Source organism: Perca flavescens, chromosome 3, assembly GCF_004354835.1.
Source record: "Perca flavescens isolate YP-PL-M2 chromosome 3, PFLA_1.0, whole genome shotgun sequence".
In the NCBI taxonomy this organism is placed as follows: domain Eukaryota; kingdom Metazoa; phylum Chordata; class Actinopteri; order Perciformes; family Percidae; genus Perca; species Perca flavescens.
The window spans coordinates 25,308,078-25,321,653 of NC_041333.1; the positions used below are offsets into that span (position 1 = coordinate 25,308,078).

The 13,576-nt window shown below is 39.3% G+C and overlaps 1 protein-coding gene and 1 long non-coding RNA gene across 2 annotated transcripts in view; one reads left to right on the forward strand and one right to left on the reverse strand.

The window, feature by feature from the left end:
• LOC114552717 (uncharacterized) overlaps positions 1–4,292 on the reverse strand; it is a 32,525-nt gene extending 28,233 nt beyond the window's left edge. The window contains exon 1 of the long non-coding RNA XR_003692211.1: positions 3,735–4,292. This is a non-coding gene — a long non-coding RNA (uncharacterized LOC114552717). The remainder of the gene's footprint in view (positions 1–3,734) is intronic.
• A 2,436-nt stretch (positions 4,293–6,728) lies between these two features.
• On the forward strand, positions 6,729–12,092 carry smtla (somatolactin alpha). Its single transcript, XM_028573451.1, has 5 exons — positions 6,729–6,765; positions 7,193–7,383; positions 9,167–9,280; positions 10,645–10,824; positions 11,050–12,092. Exons 1-5 carry the CDS (start codon positions 6,750–6,752, stop codon positions 11,242–11,244), a joined length of 696 nt encoding a protein of 231 aa, XP_028429252.1. The 5' UTR covers positions 6,729–6,749; the 3' UTR covers positions 11,245–12,092.
• Positions 12,093–13,576: the final 1,484 nt, after the last annotated feature.

Genomic DNA, 13,576 nt, shown 5'->3' on the forward strand with positions numbered 1-13,576 from the left:
TGAAGCTGTCCACTCCCTCCACTGAGGACATGTTAATATTATGGGGGGGGGGGGGTGCATAGTTTCTTTGCTGCTTCTTCCAAAAGGTCTACTATCATCTCTTTAGTCTTGCTGACATTTCTTTAATCTCGCTGACATTTACTTTATTTTAATTTACAGTCCTTATCATGAGCACCCACTGTTATGCAGTCTACTGACTGTTGCACACAGATTGTATAAAAATACTAGGGACACACATGAAATACACTAATGAGGTGAATCCAGTTAAAAGCTAGTATCTCTTTGGAAGTGCCCTTATTAAACCCATTGTATATACCCTGCCATATGGAAAATTCAAGGGAGACCTAAATACATGTACAATAATACAAGATTATGAAGAATATGAATATAAATAAAAACATGATGTCAAACAGAACATGAATAAGTAAATATTTGGTTGAGAATTAGAAAAACAAAGTGTAATTTAGTATGGTACCTGAAGTCTGAAAGAATGCCAAAATGAATTGCAGTATTTATGTTGTATTTGGCATCCAGCGGCCATGAAATTCATATTTTTCTTAATTAAGTTGCATTCCACCTCAACATCCTTCCATCCTGCCCACATACATGGTTCTTTGCACCATCTTATGAAATATATATGTATCCTTTATGCAACTACAATTATACTCCTGACATTACATTTGCCTTTTCTTCACTGAGCCATTCTAAGCTATGAACCGCGGTCTTCCTTCTCATCGTTCTCCCTCTCTCAAGCACACAAACACCCACACACACATAAATAAAGCACTCAAACTCTTTGCATCCACCAAGAAGGGAGCAATATGTCCCAATTCAGGAGCTGCCAATCAACTATCAGCAAGCGTGAGGAGTCCGTCAGGACCATAATGATTAATATGCATGTGTGTACTCTTCCCAATATACTGCGTGAGGGGGTTGAGTGGGCATTTACTCTTGCAGGCGTGGATATAGCATGACAGACATGGCATGCAATCGTGGTTTTAACATTGAGAGGAAATCTTTTTCACTAAGGCATACTAATGTTTTTAATGAAGATATTGTTCATAACAAAAAATAACATGAAATCACTAGTCATGTACAATAAGTGTGACACAAACAAAGTTTGACTAGTAGTACAAGCCAAAATGGTTTACTTTAGTACACAATTTGCCACCAACATACTGAATCTGTGTGAGGCTGAATTTCCATTTAAGCACACTGTGCAGCTCAAGGACCCATGGAAAGAGAATGACAGACACGCTACAAGACAGAGTGGTACTAGGCCTGTAGCACAAAGTACAGTATTGAGCAAGCAGCAGCAGCCTCAAAGTTTAAGGGCTGGGTTTTGAAAAAGAAGATGCACTAAAGAAATTGTACAGTGGACATGAATAGATCCCTTGCAATTGTCAATGTGTGAAACTCTGTAGGTATCTGTAAGTTTCTCCCATACATCGGTTATACTTGGGTGGGCCACCCAGATAAATTGAGACCCACCCAGTTAGATAAAATCTGAATTGCATTTTTTTTTTCTTTCCAATCGACGATGTTATTTTATAGCATACAGACTGCATGTAACAGCATCAACAACCATTCACTTTAGGCTCAAAGGCTAATGTTAATGTCAGTATTAGCATGCGCCCCAGACTTCATTTATCAGAGTCTGGTTATTCACCGACTCCGTGGCAGTCTGCTCCCCAGGGAAACTTGATTGTTAAGTGCTGTATCTTAGCCCCCAGTAACGTTAATGGGTGCGGGCTCACATAATGTAACATTAGCTCCCGCCCCCTGGCATCAGCCAGGAAGCCAGGGAGTCTGGGTGACTGGAAGAAGCACATCAGATGTCAGATGCATGGAAAAAGGACGGGAAACTCTGTACTGTAATTAACGTTAAGGATTTAATATTCACTTGTGCTGATTAACATGGCTTGGAAGCAAACTTTCCGCTCCCGCAGAAAATAAACAGTAGGGCGTAGATTCTAGATATTATAGTTATGATAGTAAGTTAGTTAAAATCTCTTTAATTTATGCGTAAGAAAACCCAATCAACGATCATTCCTTCAATCATCGATATACAATCTGATTGCCAATCGACACGAGCCTATTGGCAACAGCTACTGGGCTTTTATCAGAGGTTTCCAAATAGATTTCAGAATAAATGGACATGTTGGTGTGACAAATTCAAAAGACTTTTCTGAGCTTTAGTAGCCATATCACCAGACTGAAAGAAGTATAAGTCACTATATCATGCAAATGAAATTGTGTAGGCAGTCACATGTGCTTTAAGCACCGAGTTAAACCTGAGAAGCTATTTAGAGTGAAACGCACAACCTTCAGAAGTCACTTTTTGACAAATAGTTTTAATAACAAGTTACGCAGAGAAGATGCCACTGCAGTAATATACTGTATTACTAATTGACAAAAGCTGTGTAATGATCTGGCGAAACATCTGGCATGAGATATAATGGAGGACTAGTTTAGAATATTGTCAAATGACAATATAAGTGTAGTATAAGTGAGATGATATAATATAGAGATGAGAAAGGTAGTGATAGGCTGCAAACTGCTCATTATAATGAAAATGAGGTCTTAAAAGATACAAGCGCCAAACAAGTCCTCTCACAGAACTCTGAATTCAGCGTAAAAAGTAAAAGGCATTTTTTAATCAAGTAAAAGTACTGGTTTAAAAATGTACTTAAATGAAGGTAAAAGTGGGTCAGTTAAGATGTACATTTTTAAAAAGGGAAGGGCAGGGGGGTGATGATACTACTAACATCTTTTGGCATCAAAATACATTGTATTCAGTATCAATGTATACACTACTGGAACAACATCAGCAACATGACCCCTTACTGTATGTGCAACAATAAATTCTAGAAGGCAGGCTGAGCACACAGCCAGGGATGGAAAGAGCACTAAAATACTTAAAATAACTCATGTAAAAGTATGGTTACTTAAAAGAAATGTCACTCAATGCCTACAAGTAAAATTAATAGTGGACAAGTGCTTTGATACAAGTAACAAGGGTTTACGTTCAGTTTAGAGTCCCAAATTCCACTATGGCCACGCCAAGACCCACGAAGCAGCTTGATTGGTTGGGGTTAGGCATTTGACCTCGAGTGGTTAAGGTTAGGATAGCAGATTGGTCAGGGGATAGCACCTGAACAAATGGGGTTACGTTACGGGGAATTTGGGACACTAAACTGCACTTAAACTAGTAAAAAGTACATCAGTTAAAATGTACTATGAGTAAAAAAAAGTAGCCTACTATAAGTAAGCGTTACTGCCTGCGTAACATTTAAAGAAAAACAACGTTGACGATGATGTTGTAGACCTATTAAATTAAAGAAAATGTTTAGGCTACAAGGCTAACTACTAAAAGCTATGAATTGCAAAACCAGCAAAGAGTAAACTCATACAGTTAATAGCCTACCAAAGGACACCGCGGCGGGTGCAAAAGAATGAATTCTCTTGTCACTTCTTACATATTTAACAGTAGAATAAATATTCACCAAAGCAGGCAACACAGAGATGCATCAATAATAATCTCACACACACACACACACACACACACACACACACACACACACACACACACACACACACACACACACACACACACACACACACACACACACACACACACACACACACACACACACACACACGCACACACACGCAGCTTTTGCACAACAAAACGCCATTAACGTCTTCCAAAGAGAGAGTGCTGTTGTACTTACCTGTCTGAACGACATTCTGAAGGCCTTCTTCCATTTCTCCGCTCGTCCATTCTCAAAGCATTTAACTAGTCCACTCAGCCTCTCTGTCCCAGTATAACCAGTCCACTCGGCACCTCAGTCCCACTGCGCTTCCACATTGTTCAAAAATTTTTAGCTGAAAGAGGCTCTACAGTCATTTCAGGGATTATTGTCACAAACAGCAGAAAGGCCTCGCAAACCTGAGTGAAGGTAAAAGTAAATGTAGAACACGCCGCTGGAGAATCGACCGTGTGCATTTCAATAGTTAGCATTTTGCCACCCAGTACACCTGTGGATCCATCTTGGGTGTGTTTGCTAGGCCAAAGTAGGCTACCAATGTCCTTTCTTGATTGGTAGCGTTCGCCAGTCCTGTCCTGCTGGCTTCAATTTAGCCTAATCTTCTTTAATCAGTACCAATACGGAAGGACAGTGTAGGCCTACTGTACATCCAACATCACTAACTCTGGGTTCAGCAACAGACTCCCTAACTGTTACACACGTTACCCTGGGTCTGTTACACTCACACCTGTCCCCAGCAAAACAATGACAGGTAGGAACTAAAATTACTCTAAGATAAGCGGACATGAAATAGCAACTTTTAAATGTTACACATGTAAATATAAAAATGAAGTAATAAGTGCTATAATTGATAATGGAATAATATAACATGCTGTAACAACATACATTAAATTAGTATGGTAAACTTAAGTAATTACAATAACCCAAACATGTAGTGTGCAATATGGTTACTAACCTCAACCCATAATGACTTAATTCTGTATAATTCTCTATTATATTGTTTTGTTTATGTAGTGTTACTGTTGTTCTATTGTGTGTTTAATAATGCTGTCTCTATCTCTTTCTATCTATCACTCTAACATAAATCACTTACAGTTCTATATTTGCTGTGGCCATAAAATGGACCACGTTTCCTTTCCCTTATCAGCCTCTGTAGTTGACTGAGAGACTTTCATTAACAATACAACATCAGCATACTGGTAATGGCAGACAATCTCTAGATTTGGTTTATTTCCATGCATGCCCTCATTGATGTGTGCTAAAAGCAACCTGTATAAAGTGTGGTTGCACAAACATGCTTGCACTAAACCTTAAATACCTTGAATGTGAATGTATACAATAAATTAGGTTAAACCTGTATAAGGTTGTGCTACAAAGATTCTGCAAATACCTTTTTGGCTGATATCCAAATCAGATTACATTGAGCAAAAATACCCTCACAATTGTGACTTGAGTCCTGTCATATTAATTGGGATGTTTTGTAAATTTACCAACATACAGTTTTCACAGTGGTCTTAAATTCCCTGTACATTTAATAGGATTTAACATAAGGAGGTCAGAGAAAACAAGATGCTTTTGGAAAGGTGTACTTAAACCAAGGAGATGGAGAAGGAAAAGTTGATGAGAAAAGAACATTGTTTCATATGGAAAAGGCTGATATACGACATGAGGCTTCAGGTGTCTTGAGGATCAGTAACTCAACACCCATCAGCAGCCCCTTTCTGATCCCCTGTCTGTCTTTAACTTATCCTTAATCATGCTTTACTAAGGAAATCAAATTTGAGCTCAAGCCTGAATGTTGCCGATCTCCTTACCCGTACTTCACTCCTCCAGGAACCTAAGATCGTCTAATCAGTTGATTTTAGCTATTCCACAGTCTCGGATGAAAACAAAGGGTGATCGTGCCTTCTCCGTTGTGTCCCCGAGACTCTGGAACAAACTTCCCATTCATATTAGGTCCTCCTCTACTGCCAAGATCTTTAAGTCTCGTCTTAAAACACATTTTTGTTCTTTGACATATGATTTAGTTTAGGGACATTTGTATAGAAGTGTGTTGTTTGAATGATGTTCATTGTGTCTATTTTTTATTGTCTTCCTTTGTTTTTTATAACATAATATAACTTTGTACAGCACTTTGTTCAGCCTAGGTTGGTTTTAAATGTGCTTTATAAATAAATTGACTTGACTTGACTTGACTCTCTTCATGGTTTGGTCTCATTTAAAGACAGTCTTATTTAGTATCCTGATTTATTTTAAGTATGTTTGTGGTTTATATAGCAGACAATTATATTCAATTTTATGTGTACGAGGCAAGAATGTCCTGCAAATCGCATCCAGAGTTTTTACAAGACAACTCATCGCCGGTAATCTACCATTTTGATTACACTTACACAAGGACAGATAAAACAAGTAGTGCAGCGAGAGAGAGAAATTGAGCATTTTATATAGTCCGTTTCAAGCAGGCAAGGGTTACTACTAAACATGCGCTTCCTTCTACAGCTTAACACAGTCACTACATTTGGGAAACTATAGCTTCTGGGTAGACCTACTCTCACACACCCATGGTTTTCTGAGCAGAATGGAATATGAATGTCAAAATAAAAAAAATGAAAAAGATTTGAGGGGTTTTGTCAGATCTCAGTGATTTATAAATCTCATTCTTTCAGCCCCTCTTTGTTATGTCTATTACAGTTCTACGCTGTCTTTTCTGCAGCCTTCTCTGTCATGCATGTTTAAATCTACATTACATCCTTAGCTTAGCTGAAAGGAGGGATTTTTCAGCCTATTCCTTTTTTGAGCTTTTCTTTGATAAATCTAATCAGTCTCAGTCTTCATTCTTGGATTATTAACCAATGGTATCAGGATGCTGGAATAGGAATGTACAAAACATTTATTTGGATTTCTTTTTTAAATCGGCTGATACAGATTTCATATTGCCAAATAAATTTAGAAAAACTCCCAGTTCTTAATTTTAAATTAGGAAACAAAGATATTTAGACCTAACACTCCTGACTATAGTTTCCATCTTGGTATTATGCATGAGAAAAGTAATGCATTGCTTTGGGAAGACCAGTATTTTCTTACAAAAACCTACGCAAGTCCAAAATGACCTTTTCCTTTATTCATGGCCTGGTCAGGCTTTATAAATGGAGTCAGCATGACAGGAATACTAAGAAGGACTTGAAGACTACTGACAGAATGCACATGGTGACAGGTAATGCATCACATTTAGATAGAAAGACAGTATGTTTTGTAATTGTATTGACAGAAATTACACCCGTTTATTTAGTCGAGCAGTCATTTTGATTCATGTAACAGATAATAAGAAGGCAGTACTCCAGCAAACAAAAAAGATATCGGATGATTGGGCGCCTGGGTAGCACACCTGGTAGAGCGCGCGCCCATATACAGAGGCTCAGTCCTCAACACAGCGGCTGCGGGTTCGGTTCTGAACTGCAGTCCTTTGCTGCATTTCATTTCCCTTCTCTCTGTCCCCTTTCATGTCTAAAGCTGTCTTGTCAGAAATAAAGGCCTAAAAATCTTTAAAAAAAATATATATATAAATGTACATATATCGAATGATCAGGTTTTTGTGCATGTTTTCATGAGTATTTGTGACATCTGTATGTGGTTGTCTTCAGTCATGCAGCAGGGTGTATGGGCTGTCTTGCTCTTGCCCTATCTTCTTACCGTAAGCATCCCGCTAGACTGTAGGGAGGAGCAGGGTAGCCTCTCCCGCTGCCCTTCCATCTCCCAAGAGAAACTCCTAGACCGAGTCATCCAGCATGCTGAGCTAATCTACCGTGTCTCAGAAGAATCATGCTCTTTGTTTGTGAGTAACACCGACCACTACCCCAAAATGAATCTTTGCCCTTGTGTACTGTATGGGAAAAAAGGTTTAGCAGACTCGTTGCATCCACAGACTTTTACCGTAAAGGCATTTTGTGTGTGTACAGCCTCAGGAGAAACAGACTCACTCTTCACACTGAGAATTACATGGCAATAGAAAATGATTTTCATTGTGCCAATAAAGAGAGCATTCAACTCAAAGGCAATCTAAAAAAAAACATTACCTATGTTAGGAATATTCTTATCCAATCATGTTGGGCACAAGTTTTTTGAGAATAGTTTTATGAAATGTGAAATCAGCATTTTGAAAAGAAGTGCTGCAGAAACAGCCGTAGACAAAGGCTACAGTGACAGCAATGCAGAATTTTGTGTTGGAGAAGCTGTATATTACTTTTCATATGAAAAAAACACGTCATGAAATTTAATCATCCAAAGAGAAATGGAATTATGTTGTTTTCCTACATGTCAATGCTAAATGGTAATTAAAAACACATTGCTTATCAGTTTTAGTCTTAGTAGCGACTAGTAATTTCCCAAGCTGTTTTTATCAAAACATCTAGCATGCAGTCTAGCAACACTTGGAATGAGTTCTACAATGAGAGCAAAATAACTTTTTGTTGGCCTTTTTCACAATACGCTGGACCAAAAGCACTGACACTTTCTGTTAGATGCTCTGTTATTTGCTTTTGATTCTGACATGATCATCGCCTCACTGCCAGACTTCAAAGTAATCTTCTATCTCTCTTCTGAGCCAAAGATGTTTTATTGAAAGAGCAGTGGAGTAATATGAATGTGATAATGATATACTGCAGCAGCGGGAGTACAGGTTTTGCAGCCTGTTGAATCCCATTCACTCTGCGGCTCAAGATCCAAAATAGTCTTTGAAATTGGATGATGTAGGACTTGGGTTACTGAGAAGACGCGGCATGAGGTCTAACAGATAAGAACATGCTGCTGAACAAAATTAGTCTCTGCCATGTATCCAGTGGTCGCATTTAGTGAAGCTTTTGTCATTGTTTTAGATATGTCTTTTTGTGTAGACAAACAAGTCCAGAGTGCTCAGGAAGTTCTGTCAAATGTTTGAAGGTGCTCTTTGGGGTGTAGAACATTTTTTTGCATGTGAACATTTACAGCCAGCCACCTAGTAGATTGTTTTGGCATGTTTTCATGTGGTAACTCACCATGTCACTTAGGGGTTTCCAATCAGCCTACACAAAAGGAGAAATTGTTTGTCTGGGAAGCACACCCTGAAGAAGGCTGTCTGTGCTACTACGCGTGGGTTGCTTCCCCCTATGTCTTTTAAATTTTCTATTATGAATTAGCCAGTAAAATAAAGGCTTTTTAAATAATTTTGAAGAAGAGTGCCTTGGATTTTCCTTTTTTTCCATGTCTTTTTGTGTTTTCTTGTAATTCTGTACCTACAAGAACTGAAGGTTTTCAAATCAGTTAGAATAATCCACTTGAGTGTTGCTAGACTACTTTTTAAGAAGCTATTTTTTTAGCGTAACCCTTTTAACGTGTTGCCTGAAACCAACAGAATTCCAAAAAGAAACACAGATCAGGATACTGCTGCTTATGACCTCCGGTTTTTAATAGTAAACTAAACTAAAGACAAAAGCTTTTTTTTTGTATCTACATCCTAAACCTTAAGGATAAATGGGTCAAAGTATTGTAACACAAATATGTGTGTGCACATGCATGTAACCCATGGGTGTGTGTATTTTCACGGTTTTTGTCCCCCCCACCATGCTTGTCTGGATTTCTAGGAGCAGATGTTTATCCCGTTCCCATTGCAGCTCCAGAGGAACCAAGCAGGCTATGCATGCATCACAAAAGCTTTACCCATCCCCAGCTCCAAAGGTGAAATCCAACAGATATCTGTGAGTACTTGGCCGTTGATCACCACAGAATGTGTTTGTTTACTTTGACAGGGCTTTGATATTAATCTGTTAACTGTTAATGGCAATATGTGTGTGTGTGTGTGTGTGTGTGTGTGTGTGTGTGTGTGTGTGTGTGTGTGTGTGTGTGTGTGTGTGTGCGTGCGTGTGCGTGCGTGCACACTTCTGCTTTTATGTGTCACTGCTTATATGTGTGTACACAGGCAGTTTCCTTGTCTAAACAAACAAAATACAAGTAAAGGTGCTTGTCTATGTCTGAGTGCATGGATTTGTTTGTGTCTGTTTGTCTCTGTGCATCTGAGTAGATGTGTGTGTGTAGGCTTTGGGGTAGTGTTAATGCATGACTGTTTGGATTCACAGGACTGCTCACAAATCACTTTGAAGCTGCAGTGGTTCTCAGAGCTCAGGTTTTCTTTTTCTTTTTTTTTATAGCAATAACAATGCTTAGTGCAAGTCCTTCCCCTCCTTATAATGCTTGCCCCTGTCAGCTGCTGAATGATGGGTTGTTTGCACTAATTACAATGAAAGGTCCTCAAATCTCATAAATATACTTGCCTGTATAACATTTCAAAACATGTCTTGTGTGTCTGAGGTTTTGACTACTGTCCAACAGGGCACAGCCTTTAAGGCCAAATGTCAGCTTGATGAGCAGGGTGGAAACTCGATTGAGCCACTTAGCATAAAGGCCTAAGAAGGGTGATTTGGCTGATGTTAACTGTATTCTGGTTAATGGTATATTCTACAATAATCCTCCTCTAACTAACAAAGGCCAAGTATAAATGGCAAAAACAATATTTGTAAGGACTAAATGTGAACTATATTGAAACTGCTGGTTGAAAGTTATGTCATCACCATAATAGCAAATGTGGTCTTTTAAACTGCACATATTACAAGGCTCTTTTTTATGTTAATAGTTTATCCTCTGCCCTTTCTGCTGAAATAGTGCAGTGGCCATTTGTATTGCGGTCTTTCGCACTTGCTTACGAGTCTGCTCTGCTTAGGGGAATTTAAGCAGGCCTCACCCATGACATTTCAGCCTACTGTTGTTGCTGATTTGTAGCTGGCGAGCCCTTGATCAAAAGCCATGCATTAATATCTTCCATAATATCTTCTATCTTCATCAATATCTTACAATAAATGTGAAAGGCACATGGCTGCTTTTCATCACAGACTTAAATGTTCCCACCAATACATTATTAGAGCAAATTAAGTTCTGTCATGTTTTGTAATTAATTGTTTTATGTTGGTATGTTAGTGTCTGAGGACAACTTTGTGGGCAGTTATGTAATTTTTTATTTATTTTTATTCTTTCATTTCTTTTAAATTTTCACCTGTGTGCCCTGCAGGACAAATGGTTGCTCCACTCTGTGTTGATGCTCGTCCAGTCGTGGATCGAGCCTTTGGTCTACCTGCAGACCTCACTGGATCGCTACGATGCCGCTCCTGACATGCTGCTCAACAAGACCAAGTGGGTGTCTGAGAAACTGATCAGTCTGGAGCAAGGCGTTGTGGTCCTCATCAAGAAGGTGGGTGAAATCCCATTGCTGAATTACTGTTGTACAGCTAAACACACACTAGCATGTATAATTACGATAATTCCATTTTTACTGCTTGGAAAAATGTTGGATACTAATTTTACTTCTCTATCTCACTTTAAACCCTTTGGTAGACAATACACACCTTTTATTCTTGTGTTTTATTCCCTTCTTTTTCTTACTGTTAACGTTGTGTTTCCAAATGTTTTTGTGCAGATGTTGGATGAGGGAATGTTGACCGCAACCCGCAGTGAACAGGGCCTATTCCAGTATGATGTGCAGCCAGAGATGCTGGAATCTGTGATGAGAGACTATACCTTACTCAGCTGCTTCAAGAAAGATGCCCATAAGATGGAGACTTTCCTAAAGCTACTGAAATGTCGACAAACTGACTTATACAACTGTGCATAAGACATGAAGCGAAATGTTTAAATAATACAGCTTTAAATGAATTCCTAAGGTTGGTAGCCGTGCACTTAAAGACATGACCATGCCTTAGGCGATTCAGCCTTGCTTGAATTGCAGTACATTCTTTATTGATTGTTTTGGAACACCTTCACACAAACCTAGTAGGTGTAATGCTGTGCCCTTTCTACAACACTGCATTTTATATTTCCCTTCTCACTTGTTTTTTTAACCTGGCAAAGGCAACAGAGGGCAAACTCCCAAAAGATTAGTTGCGTGTCGAGCTGTCAAAAAAATCTGCATATCCTACGATTGATTTCCATTTCCTTTGTTCTTAACTGGAGTTTGTATTCCTCGCTGGCTCTTGCAGTGTTTTGATTATTCCCACGGCCCCCAGAGAATTCAGTGAGACGGTTTCACTTCTGCATTAGTGAAATGAAACACTTTCACCGGAGATGGGAGTCAAGCAGAGAGCAATCACTACTTTAAATAAGACACACATTTTGATTGGTGTAAGAGAGTGTGAGGGAAACAGTGAGAGGGAACAAATAACAGTTAAAATGAGGGGTAATGCTAATCTGGAGTTTAAGGTTGGCGCTCATGACAGAATCAGGAATATTCCCATGCCTAAATATGCCTAATTTAACCTAAATATAATATAATAACTTATTCACTTGAAATGATAAAAGGAGATACATCTTAGATTTGAATTGTTAGATGTTATGAATATGTAATGCAGAAATCAAACTATTTATGCAATCTTTTGTGTAAATAGAAGAACCCCAATGTACAGTGGAAACCTTTCTAATGGACTGCTGATTTAAGGCACTAATAAAGCAAATTGTAGAATAAAAGCATTTTATATGTTTTTTTGAGTGAGTGAGTGAGTGAGTGAGTGAGTGAGTGAAATCACATATTTATCCAACTTTTGATTTGTGTCTGTAATAAGAGTAAAGTTTTTCTAAAGTCAAGATTATATGAAAAGCAATTTCCATGCTCTCAATTCTGCCCTTTCCACCCCCAAACACAAGAGGGCAGTAGTGCTCTTTCTTAATCACTATATTGTATACTCCAAATGCAAAGCTAAAATGCACTGAATTTGGTTAGGCAAATATACAATTTGTGCATGTTTTCTGTTTATTGGGGGAGAAGGCAACGGGCAACTTTTTTTATTAAAAAATATAAGAAACTAAATGTGGCATAATAGAGTGCATGAGCCACATATAAATCCTTGTAGAAAACGTTTCATATAAATAAAAACATACTGTCACATATCTCTTGATCCATGGGATCCCAGCAGCCAAAATAAAGCACCTGCAGTGGTGATCCCACTTATACTTCATAGGCTTGAAATTGGCAGGCTGCATTGCTTGTTCCTGTTTATATCTACCACCACACCACGAGACAGGGAAACAATAATAGAACCAGTCGCCACGAGCATCCCCCCCCCCACCCCCCAACTGATCTCAGGTTTCTTCTTGACTTTATTTCACTCTCTTGAATGTCCTGCATACTCTGCTCTTCCATCCTCTGTAACCCTATCAGAAAATGTAAATCAGCCTTGTGGTTGCCACGGTGAGTCGGGTGTCAGCGTAGAGAGGTGGTGTCATGTGGTGTGGGTGGATGTTGGGGCAGGATGTGGTAGGGGGGCCTAGTGTCAGCAATGTCAGGTTCAGCTTCCTGTGGCCTAATCACTTCAGTATGGGGGCTTGGAGGAGATTGGGTAGCCTCTGTTCTGCTCCGCAGGGCTTCAGCTTCGCAGCCTCAACCTTGTATTGCAACCCTCACCCTACCTCGCTTGGTTCCTGACAACACGCAAGTAATCATAGGCGAGGTAAAGCTCTGTGCCCCCACCCACTTCTCAATCTTTAAGGCCATAAATATTAAAGTTTGGCTATGAGTAGTGAGAAAAGGGAGGGGATCAGAGGAGGGAGAGAAAGATGTTAGGGAGTGGAAGGGGAAAGAAGGACACAGGGATGAAGGGAGGGGTGTGGGGCCCGAGTGATTTCACAGTCTAACTATTATAACCTGAGGAAAGGAAAGCTAGACTGCTGGGATGCATAAGTGGAGCAGAGGAGGCAGACAAAAATGGAGAGGGAGAGGAAAGGAGCAGGAAATGTAAAGAAAATGGACTGAGAGACGGAGACAAAGAGAGGTAAAGAGGGCAGTTGTTTTTTTTTACCCTCAGCAGTGATGTGAAATTAGTCAATCAAATAGAATAAAAAGAGCGTAAATGAGAGTGGGAAAAATAGAACCAAAGTGACTGGGAAAGAGTCTGAGCAGAGCTTGAAGCAGAGTGACATGCAGGGAAGTAGGTTGGATCCAGAGAGAAAATGGA